At 38.0% G+C, this 14086-nt stretch overlaps 1 protein-coding gene across 1 annotated transcript in view; it reads right to left on the bottom strand.

Moving 5' to 3' along the window:
* STAM (signal transducing adaptor molecule) overlaps positions 1 to 14086 on the bottom strand; it is a 35001-nt gene that overhangs the window by 12387 nt on the left and 8528 nt on the right. Inside the window, exons 2-7 of the mRNA XM_063127433.1 lie at positions 13095 to 13179; positions 7718 to 7793; positions 7526 to 7621; positions 6645 to 6791; positions 4928 to 5018; positions 37 to 229 (exon numbers count right to left, since the gene is read on the bottom strand). Of these exons, the coding sequence (XP_062983503.1) occupies positions 37 to 229; positions 4928 to 5018; positions 6645 to 6791; positions 7526 to 7621; positions 7718 to 7793; positions 13095 to 13179 (688 nt within the window). The remainder of the gene's footprint in view (positions 1 to 36; positions 230 to 4927; positions 5019 to 6644; positions 6792 to 7525; positions 7622 to 7717; positions 7794 to 13094; positions 13180 to 14086) is intronic.

The following is a 14086-nucleotide window of genomic DNA, read 5'->3' as shown; positions in this document are numbered from 1 at the left end:
CACAAAAGGTTATTTTGTGGATCCCAGCAGATTTACCTGTCATCAAGTACAGTGATCAGTTCTCCAGCTTTAAATGTTAGTTCATTATCTTCAGCAGCTTCAAAATCGTAAATAGCCCGAACCTTCCGGCCCTCATGTTTGTGATTTGTTAAGAGACTGGAAGTGCTTGGATAAAGACTGGAAAGTGGCGTTTGCTGTTGTCTTTGTTCTTTCAATGACAATTCAATGGCTGCAAAAAGTAAGAAATAAAACGGAGGTGTAAACAAAACAAAATAAAAGGTGCCCCTCTCAGAATATAAGCCAGTTCAACCATCTGGGCAGAATCTAATGCTACCCATCTGCTACTGGAGCTGGCTGCCAATTCTGGTCTGTGTGCAGCAGCTCCTTTGACTCACGGAATGGCAGTTCAGCACTTCCAGGGGCAAGCCTCAAAGACACTCGTTTCTGGAAGGGGCCAGGTCAGCAGAGATCCCTTTTGCGAGCTCCGCCGACCAGCCCCCTTCCAGAAACTAGCATTTCCGCTCATTTTGAGTTCCCCCCCCCAAAGTGCTAAATCATAGTTCTGCAAGTGGGAGGGGCCTCACATGGACCAGAATGGGTAGCCAGCTCTGACAGCAGATGGGCAGCATTGGATTCTGCCTTGTAGTATTTAGTTTTATTTTCCTTTTCTTAACATGTAAGATTTTTTAACGTGTAAAAAAGTGGCATTATTGGCATGAGCTGGTCCAAAACTAGTTATACGGAAGGCATTATATTAGAAACTTCAATTAGGTTTGTACACACCTAAATCAGACAAATGTTCATGAGTTTTGATTTTCATGCCAAAGTTTAAAAGTTTCTGGTTCCAAGAGAATGAAAGCTGCCAATGGCTGATTTAAGGCAAGGAAGTGTGCATAGGGGACAGCTTAGAAAGTCCCCATGCAGTAAGAGCAAGAGTGTTGTGCAATCCTTAAACCTGTCTGACAAAGATCAGTAAAACTCCCACTAAGCAAAAGCTCGAGCAAAAATCCTTTACATACTTCCTCAGCCCTTGTGGGTAGTAACAATGCCACCCTAGCTCGGTCTACAGTCATTATAGGCTTAGAGGAGAGTTTACAGAATATGCCAGAGATAAAACTTTCTAATATTGTTCTCTGAAGAATACAAGGTTCTGATCTGCAACAAGTATGCAACAAGATCTGTTATAGACCTAAGTTGAAAACATATTTCTTGTAACAATGGCACATAATTAAAGTTAGATTGTCACAGCTGAAATAAAACACCATACAGAAGAAACACCACACTGTCAAAATAACTATTACTTCTTTTCTTCCTTATGTCCTTTGGAAAAGAAATTGTTAATTGAAAAGGAGCAACATCAATTTTTAAATAGGAAGATCTTGCAAAGCAGCATACATATTATATGAATCTTTATTCAGATTTCAAGATTGCTGTTGCGGAAAAAATCAAAGTAAGAATGAAACCAATTTCGTCTCTCCTAACTTAGTTCCTATTCAGTGTCTCCCCTCTTCTCAGCTGCCTTTTTCGTGTTCCTTATGGAACTGTCGCTCTGTTGCTTCTAAGGCCCCTGTCATTCAGGACTTGTTTATCTCTAGGTCTCTCCACCTCCTTGCTCTTACTGAAACCTGGCTTCCGGCCCATGATACCGCCATCTCGGCTGCCCTCTCTCTTGGAGGACTCTCTTTCTCTCACTCGAGTCGCCCAGAGGGTCGGGGTGGTGGTGTGGGTCTTTTATTATCTAGTTGGTGCCAGTTCCAGCCTCTTTCCATTCCACCATCACACTGTTTCTCCTCCTTTGAGGTACATGTGGTGAGGCTCTTCGCTCCATTGCGACTGCGGATTGCAGTTCTGTATCGCCCCCCAGGCTCGTCCTCAAAATTTATCTCTAAGTTTGATTCATGCCTGTCCTTTTTCCTCTCTGATAACTGTCCTACTCTTATTTTGGGTGATTTCAATATTCATGTGGATGACCCTCAAGACGCTGCAGCTCTACGATTTCACTCATTATCTTCCTCTTATGATCTTAAGCTTTGGTCTGATGCTCCCACACATTCCCTTGGACACTGTCTGGATCTTGTTCTCACTCAGAATTGCTCTGTATTGGACTTTTCTACTGCTCACTTTCCGTTGTCAGATCATCACCTAGTTTCTTTCAATATTACTCATAATCCTCCTCCTTCACATCCCGCTTCTCACTCTTGTCGTGACTTGCAATCTATCAATTATGAGGCTTTTTCCTAGTCTCTAGCCTCCTCTCTTCCTTCTGTCTTTTCAGCTGTCTCCTTGGACTCAGCTGTCTCCTTCTTTAATTCCTCCTTATCTTCAACTCTTGATAATCTTGCTCCATCTACAACTCGGATAGTTCGCCCTTCTCAACCCCAACCGTGGCTCACCTCTTTCCTCCGCTACCTTCGCTCTTGTTCCCGGGCAGCTGAACGCCTTTGGCGCAGGACTGGGCGGACTTTGTCCATTACAAATTTGTACTCTCCTCTTTCTCTTCTGCCATTTCATTGGCCAAACAGCAGTATTACTCAACATTGATCCAGTCAAATGCTAAGCATCCTCAGCGGCTCTTTGCATCCTTCAATTCTCTTCTGAAGCCTAATCCACCATCTCTCCCCGCCTCTCTGTCTGCTAATAACTTTGCCTCTTTTTTCAATGCTAAAATCCAAACTATTCGCTCTGATCTGGCCAGCTCTGCTCCTCTTCCAGTTCCTGTTCCTCATCTGTCAGTTCCTCCTGCAAATTTCTCTGCGTTTCCTTCGGTCTCAGCTGATGAACTGTCTACAATACTGCGCTCTTCAAAGCCTTCCACTTGTTCTCGTGATCCGATTCCTTCTCGCGTCTTTATTAATCTTATCCCTGCTATCCTCCCTTCCTTGCTTCATATTATTAATTTTTCTCTGTCCTCTGGTTCATTTCCTTCTGCTTTTAAACACGCTACAGTCTCTCCTATTCTCAAGAAACCTACTCTTGATAGGCTATCTCTGTCTAACTACCGACCTGTCTCTTTGTTGCCTTTTGTTTCAAAGATCCTGGAGCGTGTGGTCTACTCTCGTTGTCTTGATTTTCTTTCTAGTAACTCTGCTCTGGATCCTTTTCAATCTGGATTCCGTCCTTTGCATTCCACTGAAACAGCCCTTACTAAGATTACCAATGATCTTCTTACTGCCAAGTCTAAAGGCCATTATTCCGTTCTTATTCTCCTTGATCTAACTGCAGCCTTTGACACGGTTGATCATGATCTTCTTTTAGATTCCCTTCATGACCTTGGATTTTGTGGCTCTGTCTATAACTGGTTTGCCTCCTATCTAGCGGGTTGCTCTTTCAGCGTGTTGGCTAATGGCAGCTCGTCTTCTTCTTTTCCCCTTTCAGTAGGGGTTCCGCACGGCTCGGTGCTTGGTCCGTTGTTGTTTTCTTTATACATGTTGCCCTTGGGTAATCTTATTCAATCTCATGGCCTCCAATATCATCTGTATGCCGATGATACACAATTATATCTTTCATCTCCGGATCTTTCTCCTGATGTTCACGATCGTATCTCGGCATGTCTTTCAGATATCTCAGCTTGGTTGCTTCATCGTCATTTGAAACTTAATATGGCAAAGATTGAATTGCTTGTTTTTCCTCCTAAACCTTCTCCTCATCTCTCATTCTCTCTGTCAATGATGTTACACTTACTCCAGTCAAGGAAGCTTGTAGTCTTGGCTTTATATTTGATTCCTCGCTCTCCTTTTTTCCTCATATTGAGACAGTAGCTAAATCCTGTCGTTTTTTCCTGTATAATATTGCCAAGATTCGATCATTTTTGTCTGTCTCTTCTGCCAAGACTCTTGTTCATGCATTGGTTATTTCTCGGTTGGACTACTGCAACCTTCTTCTCACTGGCCTTCCTTCTTCTCACATCAGTCCATTGGTTTCTGTTCACCACTCTGCTGCTAAGATCATCTTCTTGGCTCGCCGCTCTGACCATGTAACTCCACTTCTGAAATCTCTTCATTGGCTTCCAATTCACTTCAGAATCCAATATAAACTTCTCCTGTTGACCTACAAAGCTTTTCACTGTCTAGCTCCTTCCTATCTCTCCTCTCTCATCTCACAGTATTGCCCCGCTCATGCTCTTCGCTCCTCTGATGCCATGTTTCTCGCCTGCCCAAGGGTCTCTACTTCCCTTGCTCGGCTTCGTCCATTTTTTTCTGCTGCCCCTTATGCCTGGAACGCTCTTCCAGAACATTTGAGAACTACAAGTTCAACCACAGCTTTTAAAGCTCAGCTAAAAACTTTTCTTTTTCCTAAAGCTTTTAAAACTTGATTTTGTTCTGACTTTATACTGTTAGTTTTACCCTACCCAGTGCCTGTTTACCCTACCCTGTGCCTGTTTGCATTCTCTTCCCCTCCTTATTGTTTTATTATGATTTTATTAGAATGTAAGCCTATGCGGCAGGGTCTTGCTATTTACTGTTTTACTCTGTACAGCACCATGTACATTGATGGTGCTATATAAATAAATAAATAAATAAATAATAATAATAATAATAACAACAACAACAACAACAACCAATTATATACACTTCTTTTCTTCTTTTACACCAGTCTCCTGGTGTGTGTTTTTAATATCTCTGCTTCAAACATGCTTGCCACATGGGGGGGGGGGGAAACCAGAGCTCTGCTGGGCAAGCATAACTAGGAATCCAGCAATCCTATCATCTTTTCTCTATTCTTTTCAATTTCATCACAAAAAGTATTGAACACATTTACTTTCAAAATAGTGCTACATTCTTTTTAAAAAATGAATGAAATTTGAGTGAGCTAATGTAGATGTTTGATTTACTACAATTGATGAACCTATTATTTTTATTGCAACCTTTGAAGAGCTCAATTTATGAGCTTCGATTGTTTTAAGGATTCTCCTTAAACAGTAACCAACCTTTAGCTAGATCCTCTTCCTCTTTTTTGTTTGCTACTATTCCAGGATCTTTGGCTACAAGAGCAGGGCTTGCTTTTGCTTGTTCTGCAGCCTGATTAAAGAAAAAAGAATGGAAGTTACTAGAAAATTCAATGCAATATTAAAACCAGTATTTGTGTTCATATCAGAAACATAGTAGTCATAAATCAATATATTTTGAAGCATTTTTGTCCATTTATTAATCACGTGACGTCACAGAATGTTTCCTCAGAATGACTCGCAGAACTCTTCCGCAAGGAAGAACTCTGCTTATGTTATATCTAAACTTTCAGTTAAAAATAAAATTTCTGGTACAAGATTTGCATGACAGGTCTTAGAGCATTTTGTAGATGATCAGTTATTTAGTGGGAAATTTGTTGTCCATTAGCATGATGGTATCTGCAGGCATATCCAATAATACAATCCTATAGTAGTAAGTGCCATTGAGCTGTGGGCTTTATTCTAAGGTAAGTAAATATAGGATTGCAGCCTAAATTTGAGTGTAGGCCTCCAAGATTAACAAAGTTCCAGAAGCAGACTTCACACAAATTCACATTCTATCTGCATCTGAGGTTAAGCATCCTGAAGTGACAACTAAAGCACCACTGATACCTAAATGAATCCAAGAACATTCTCTTAAATTTTCATCTAATGTACACACATCTTGTCTATAGAATGGCTCTTCACATGCAAGAAACAATTCCTATCATGCCAGGGAAATGCAGAATTCAACTGATAGAGTAGTTAAAGTTTTGGCTTCTCTTAATACCAAAATATTCTGATCCAATGGTTTCATGCGCATATACAAACAGTAATGTGTACACACAATGACTCCCTTGTTAACTTTAATTAAGAAGCTAAACCCTTTATGCACACTGACACCCTTGCTACTAAAAGCTTCATTTGCACTGATTACCTTCAGATACCTGGCTTGGAGAAGTAAGTTTTCACCTTGCTACTTGGACCATTAAAAAAAATGAGATATGAGCTTGGAACAGATCAAATGTATTTTATACCTTTTTTACTTTTAGATATTCTCTGTAATGATGAACAAGGCTGACATTTTAAAACATTAATAAATTGAGATTATAAGCACTTAGGGAATCATGTTATTTATTTATTTATTTATTTAATTACATTTATATACCGCCCCACAGCCGAAGCTCTCTGGGCGGTTTACAACATTTAAAAATAGTAAACATTAAAAGTATACAATTTAAAAAAACACACACACACACATAAAAACAGTATAAAAACAACAGTATCCATTTAAAAACAACAATTGTGGGGTCCATTAAAAACAAACTTAACGTTGTTAAATACTGTTAAAAAGCTGTTAAAAATGTTGCCACCTATATATTAAAATTTATTACTAATCTGCAACTTATTTATCAAAAGGCTGCAATCTTTGGCACACAAAAGGGCTGGCAATCTTTCCCCTAGCTTTTGCGGTGCCAATAGATTTAGCATTATAAGGGGCATTTCAGGAGATAAACGGTTTTTTTGTTTTGTTTTTAAAACAGATGAACAGTAAGCTTCACAGTTAGCTTTGCATTTCTCTGAACTGTGACATGAAAAGTAACAAACCAGACCTATATTAAAGCAGCTGAGCAGGGACTGATAATTTGTGGTTCTTGAGATTATATCTCATATATTAGCCAGTGGCTTTGTAGTTATTTGCTGTATATCAGCACATTACCTGTGAACCAATAACTGGAAACATAACACCTTGCTCCTTAAGATTTTTTATCATAGCAGATATCAGACTAAGTTGGGGATCATTCTTGAATTCATCTGTCCATTCCACCATGAGTGCTTTTAATTTTTCACAGACCTTTGGATGACCCTATGAAAAGAATAAAATGTGTAGTTTATGGGTTGTATTCTACTTAAATTAATGGGACATGCCCCATTGAAATCAATGGGCCTTAGCGATGACTAACTTTTCACATTGATTTCAACGGGCTTTAAGAGCGACTTAGTTGGCATTTGGACTAAGTCTCAGAAAAACACACATTTCTTTCTGTGGACAGTTCCTCCACCCCCAAAATGGGATAAATTGAACACTTTGCTTATTTTTCCAAAAAAAAAAAATTCCCGAAACAACCCACCCCCTCTCAAAAAACACATTTTCTTTTCATGGCTTCAAAATTTCTAGAGATGTCCTCACAACTATAAGATCTTTTTCTCTGGAAATTCATCCAACTGAAAGTAGCTCTAGTTTGGGCTGTTGATAGCAAGGAATTAAGACTGGGATGGAGGCTGTTCTGACTATATCATTTCCTCTGTCCCAAACTAGATTGGCAACTTCTTTCTCAAGCGCTGTTTTGCCATAACAAAGGGTCTCCTGGTACCTTAAAGACAGAGTCTTTTATTATGGCATAAACATCATAATAAACGTGCCACAGCACACTGTTTTTGCAGCAACAGACAACATGGCTATCCTCTGGGAACCTTTATCATAATTTCATCCATATGTATATGATCCATCTTTGAGTGCCTTCTACCTTTTACCCTACTTCAAGATTCATTTAAACTGTCAACTTTATAACTAACTTTAAGAGGCTTAAAATATATTACCTTATTTAGCACGTTGCTTACTTCACTAGCAAAATCTCTTGAACATACTTCTAAATGAAATATTTTACCACAATTTGAGACACAAGCTCCAAGAAGCTAAAGAGAAGAAAAGAATCGGAATTAAGTATTTTATACTAGGAGTTGAAATTGTTAAACAAAGTTATTTTTTAAGAGAATATACTGCCAACGTACTGTCAATGCTTGCATAGCAACATGAGGATCCTTGTGGTTAACTCGCTTCATAACAGATCGAAGACAGTCCTTAGGCCTAATAAATAAGAAACAGTTTTTAAAATATACTGACATAAACCATAATGTTAATTAGAATGGTAGAATATTTATTCACATGAAAAGAAATTAAGAACAACCCTTTGTGTCAGTTCCTTGGGAGATAGCAAACCCTCTAGCGGCATGAAATATGCTGCGTTCTGTAACAGGTTGCATAACAGATTAAGTAACTCTATTTGCCTGTTTTCTAGTGGCAAGAGATTCTGCTGCATACCACTAACTCAAAGATCCCCTAAGGTGCTGTTGACGCTTCCTGCAAAAATCAGTGTGAAGGAAGAAAAAACATTGCTTTGAAAACTCAAGAAAAGAAAGGAAGGGTGGTTTTCCTCCATTCTAGGACACCAGTGAACAGCTTGCATCTCCTGCAAGTCTTTTGAGAACTATAGTAAAATTCCCCAGGACAGGTGTAGCTGGTGACTTCAAATAATAACCTACTGGTGAGCCATTATTTGTGCAACTCTGCGCAATAATATAGAGTATATTCTTCCATGGTATCTCACCCTACAGAGTTCTTGTAACATCAACATACACAGCCAATATTCCAATTTTCTTCAGCAAAAATAAACATGTCAATTACGTGTCAAAATTAACCAATTTTTTGTGTCAAATTACACTTTAGAAAGGTCTGCCAGAACAGGGGAGTTTCTATAGGAACATACAGTGCACTCTCTAATTTAGCCTTTCCCTATCTGATGCCATGTGGATATTTTGGACTTCAACTCCCATCAGCTCCATCATCATGGCCAATAGTCAGGAACGCTGGGAGCTACAGTCCAAAACATTTGGAAGGCACTAGGTTGGAAAAGGCTGACCTAATTGATAAAAAGTAAAGGTAGCTGTGTTCGCCAAAAGAAAATTTCTAAAATCCTTATCACTATAATACCTTTATTAAGCCAACTGAAAGTTACAAAGCTTGTCAGTTTCAAAGTTGTAATTAACGTTTTTCAGGTGATTACCTTCAGCAAGTATATGAGAGAATAAATATATGTCAATGAAATAGATATATGTCTCACACTGAAACGGAACTAATAAATAGTGAAAACAAAACTGAAAGTGACCCAACAAACTTAATGGGAGAAAGGTGAATTCTGCTGAAATAGGTAAGTCGTTGTCAACGTATCATGCACATTTCTTTGGGTTGCTAATATTAATTAGTGTGTACCTTCCCCAACCCGTTAAATTTAAACAATGTGAAGGACATACATGTTATTCTCTTTAGACTTTTACAGGTATTCCAGCAAAACTTCCTACATAATATTTAAATCATATTAAGTGTGCTTTATTCCCACCCCCCCTCAAATATTTCAGGTCAAATACTTAGGGTATATTGGGACAAAAAATAGCATGGGGTTCCTTTTTTTAAAAAAAGCATTATTAAATACAAGTAAAACAAACATTTTAAATTAGATCTTTCTAGAGCAGGGATGGGCAACATCTGGCCTATGGCTCCCATCAGCTGAAGCCAGTGGAGCCAATGGTGAGGGATAATGGGAATTGTAGGCCAAAACTTCTGGAAAGCCACAAGTCCACCCTGCTCTAGGGCATAAGAACACGATCCAATTCAAACTGAACATTTTCCTATGCAAATAACCTTATGAAAATTAACCAATCCCTTTTGCATCAGAAAACTTTCCAAAATATCTTCCAATTCAAAATTTTTGGGAAAACGCACATCATTGGCCTTTGCATACTAACGAAGCTATTTTTCTTTTTTTAAATAATACGTGTGTGTGTTTTAAGAACAAAAACCTGTAAACGTAAAGTCAATGTTTTGGGACTTTAACAAGTATTTCCCCGGTTTTGGAAGTAGCTATTTCCCACTTCGTTAAAATTGTAATGTATAAATCTGCTGTGTGCACATCACACCTCTGGTTAAAGCCCTCCTTAGAACCACATTGGTCATTACAGATATGCAACTTGCATGTGTACATCCGTGTAACTGCATATAGCTTTAGTAGCTATGAAGTCAACGGTTTGCTTTATTGTAGTTCAAATTATGACTCATTAATACAGAGACATTTGTATATGAAGTAAATAGAAACTGCATTCCTTGAAGCAATGCAATTTTGCTTAATTGCTATGTTTATATTTTTGAAGCGATAGTAAACGTGGCACACTTTCACCAAGTAATAGAATCCTCCCTTTTAAAGACTCCACTGAGGAATTTTGCCATTTTCATGAAATGGTGACTAATATGACAAATAGTTAATATTTATATTTAAGGTATTATATTTTTATTTTAATGTATTCAGGATTTCATTTTTATATCAAGCACTGATATCCAGCTACTTAAAGAAAGCTCTAGTTTAAGTTACAGTGCAGCGTTGAGTAATCTATATTTGGTGGCGTCTGTTTTACAAACCTCTCCATCATGCTTAGCAGTACTAATTATAGAAAATGCTGCCACATAAGCATGATCATTTCACACTGTACAAAACTGTGAACCTGTCTTATTCTTTGGATAAAGACAGCTATCAAGTTGTCTATAAAAATAATTAGAAAACTCACAATTTGGAACAATAGTTTTCATGTCATTATTTTACAAGAGTTAATAAATGCAATTGAATAGAATTAACTTCAATAAAATAAATATTTAAGTTTTATTTATTATTTCATTTATTATTGTCTTTTAAGATAGTCCTGGAAGAATGGGCATTTACGACGGTACAAAATAATTCAAATGTATTTTACTAGTGTAACACAAATTTAGTCCACATTCTTCTGGCTGGTCTACTGAAACTGATGTCTTTATTATAAAAATAACACAATCACAACCAACAATTTAAAGGTCTTATTTAAAAAGTTATTAGACTACCAGCAGGAGTCTTACATATACTGCCTCATGCTGAAAGTTCAAAATTAGTTCATGGAATCACAAGACTGGAAGGGACCTGAAGGTCACCTGTTCAATCCCCAAGCTAAAGGAAAATCCTCATAACAACATCCATCCGAACTCCAAGATTGTTTCACATTGGCCAAATTATAGTCTGCAAGAAGCAACAAGCAGAAGTAAATAATACACAAGATACCCACAGAGAAGTTCTGTACTATTGGCTAAAGTATCACTTAGCATTTTGTGAGTGGAATAATGCAGATGAATCTTAATTTTCATAGTGCTGGTTTATTTGAATTGAATAAACATGACACTTAGAATATTGGGTGTACAGAAATAATTTATCTGCAGAGTAATTAAAAAGAAGTCTGGATTATAATGCTGAACTATTACAACAGTTCAGGTAACTGTACTATTTAATTATAAAATGGACTTAAGGGGTAATCCACAGATATTCTTCTCCTACCATTTTAATCCATTTTAAATCAAAATGTATTAAAAGATCACTATAGATTAGTTTCATGTCATTGGCATTTCAAATTAATGCCATCTATATCTAATCCATTGGGACAGACATTTAAATCTGAGTGAACTATAATTTTATGTGAATTTATGGGTGTGGAAAGGTAATCGGTGTTAAAATAAATGGATGCACAAACCCCACCACTGTTCAAAAAGACAATTGCAATTGTGAGTAGAATCGAATAAGTTACTTTAGGCAAACCCAAAGTTTTGGGTATCTTCAATGAAATTTTAGAAATTTTATCCCTTAAACAATAAGCCTCTGTGGCATATTGCAAAGTGCTTCTGACAGTTCCCTTAGTTTCAAAAGTGATTTTGCAACTGTACAAGTTCAACAATTATTTAGAACTTGGACACAAATTAGAATTTATGTATTCAATTAGGCTAGCTGAATCATATGAAAAAGATGGTATTAAGTCTGGCCCTAAACATTTTATTTTATTTATTTAAAACGTTTATAGACTACTCTATAGCTAAGAAAAAATCTTGTGCAGAGAACAGTAAATAAAATATTTTTTTCAAAAAAATGTCAAAATAATTAAAAGCAAATTGTACTAAAAACGTAGCTGGTCTTTTACTCAGGAAAGGTTTATTTAAATAAGAATGTCTTTAGCAGACATCAAAAACAGAGCAATGGTGGCATCTGCCTGACATCAACTGGCAGGGAGTTACACAGAAAGGGAAGGGAGCCAGGATACCAAAAGCTCTACTCCAATGGCCTTTAAGTCCATTATGAAGATTTTATTCACAAACCCCTAGAAACAAACGGATGTGACAGAAATATGGAACTGGTATTTAAGCAATGCATCCTAACTGTAAAAAATGTAAAAACAAGTTGTTCAGGACAGCGTCCACCATTTTTAAAAAAAGTTTAAAGGGGCCACGTGCGGCCCGAAGACTGCGAAGAAGGTAAGGGGTTTTTTTTAGTTAACCCCCCCCCCTATCCGCTCCTGATCCCTTCCTGATCTTTCTCTCCCTCCGTATCCCGTGTGTCGTCTCTCCTCCTTCTCCCTCCGTGTGTGTGTGTCTGTCCTGTGTCGTCTCTCCTTCTCCCTCCGTGTGTGTGTGTGTGTGTGTCCTGTGTCGTCTCTCCTTCTCCCTCCGTGTGTGTGTGTGTGTCCTGTGTCATCACTCCTTCTCCCTACCGAGATCTCCCACGGCCAATGGGCACAGCGCTCAGCGAGTAAGCGAGTAGCCGCAAAAAGCCACGGAAGTGGCTTTTTGGCTTTTTTTCCCCTGAGGCCGGGGCTGAGGAAAAGGCGCGCCATAAGCGACTTCACTTATGGTGCGTTAGAGGAGGCTTCAGTGAGGCCTGGAGCCGGATTCCCCTGTGCGTCAATGTGGAAGCACAGCAGGGAAACCGGCTCCCAAGGCGTGCTAAGGCCTCGTCTAGGAACTCCCTATGTTTTCAGGAGACGCTGGAAGGAAAACAAAGTTGGCGCATGCCTGAACTCCAGAGGCAGGAAATTCCATAAGATTCCATAAGACTACACCAAAGGCTCTTCCCCTGGTGGTCTCCAATCAGACAGTAGGTTTATGTGGAACCACCAGGAGCATGCCCTCAGATGACCTCAGTGACCAGGCAGGTTGATATAGGAAGAGGCACTCTCGCAGGTATCCTGGTCCAAAGTTGTTTAGAGCTTTGTACACTAGTACAAGAACCTTAAATCTGGCCTGGTTGCGAACTGAATTATTTACAAGATCAAAGAGAAAATGAACATTAGATTAAACTCATATTGTAGTAATAGCACAACACAATATGAGCACCATTTAACAAAATAATAAGTCTGCATTAGCCACATGACCAGTTCTGCTGAATCTAGTTCTCTAAGCATGTGTTCTACACAATTTGATATTAAGACCTCTATTCTCCTTCTTCCAAATAAAATAAAGAAGAGTTTAACTAAACAGAAAGTGTACACTTACCCAGTTCGTGACTGTCCAACTTTATCACAAATATCCAAGATGAGCCCCCAGTCTTCAGCAGTATTCATTTCACTGGTTGCTTTTTCTTAAAACACAATCAAAAAGATTGGAGTGAACTTTAGCATGCAAGTAAAAATTTGGTACCAAAGCTGCACATAATGAAATACACCAGGACTTGAATTGTTATGGTCATCCTATTATTAATTAATTATGCTAAAGTATTCTTAGAAGTATATTTTATCAAAAATAGGTGCAACAATGTGATACATGAACTTTTAAGAAAATATAATACACTTGTAGTTCTAATGGTGTGAACATGTTTAATAGAAGGGTCTCATTACTCAAGACATTAACACATTGACTCGTCAAGTCAACACATTTCTACTGCAGCCGGTCCTGTAGTTCCTGCAAGCCAACAATAATAATCTACTCTTATCATGTACTTGCTTGATCTTTGCTCTGAAACATAGCTCAGACTTTCAGCTCACTGACCTGGAAGACTAGAAGTATACCCAAGAACAGGGGAGAAAAGTCACACTATCTTTCAGTTCTCAACAATTGTAGAGAATATGTAGCAGTAAGCAGAAAAGTGGTTTTTCAATGTTATCTTCTATTTTTTTTATTTCCTGTTATAAACATGTTTAATTATATTAAAGTAGGACCAAATAATTTAAGGTCTATAGATCATATTGACAAGGCCACAAGAAGGTCATTCTAGGGAAAGAAAGGCTTTTCTAAGGAGGGAGACAGATTTGGTAGGTTGAATAGGTCCATGGATCTGACTTTGCTTGCCCTAATATCAAAGTAATCAACTACCAAATCAACAACTGAAAGGACAACTTCTTTAAAAATGTAATGTCTGGCAAAAGATGGGAAGTAGTGATGTGGGGCAAAAAAAAATTTCCAGTGTTTAATTTTTCCACAGAAATTTTTTCTGTTTCATAAGTTCATTAGTAAAAATTAATGTATGCTAATTGAAAATACACTATTAG

Source organism: Elgaria multicarinata, chromosome 1 (assembly GCF_023053635.1).
Source record: "Elgaria multicarinata webbii isolate HBS135686 ecotype San Diego chromosome 1, rElgMul1.1.pri, whole genome shotgun sequence".
NCBI lineage: Eukaryota > Metazoa > Chordata > Lepidosauria > Squamata > Anguidae > Elgaria > Elgaria multicarinata.
The sequence above is the reverse complement of the archived record's forward strand: the minus strand, read 5'-3'. Positions and strand labels throughout refer to the sequence as shown.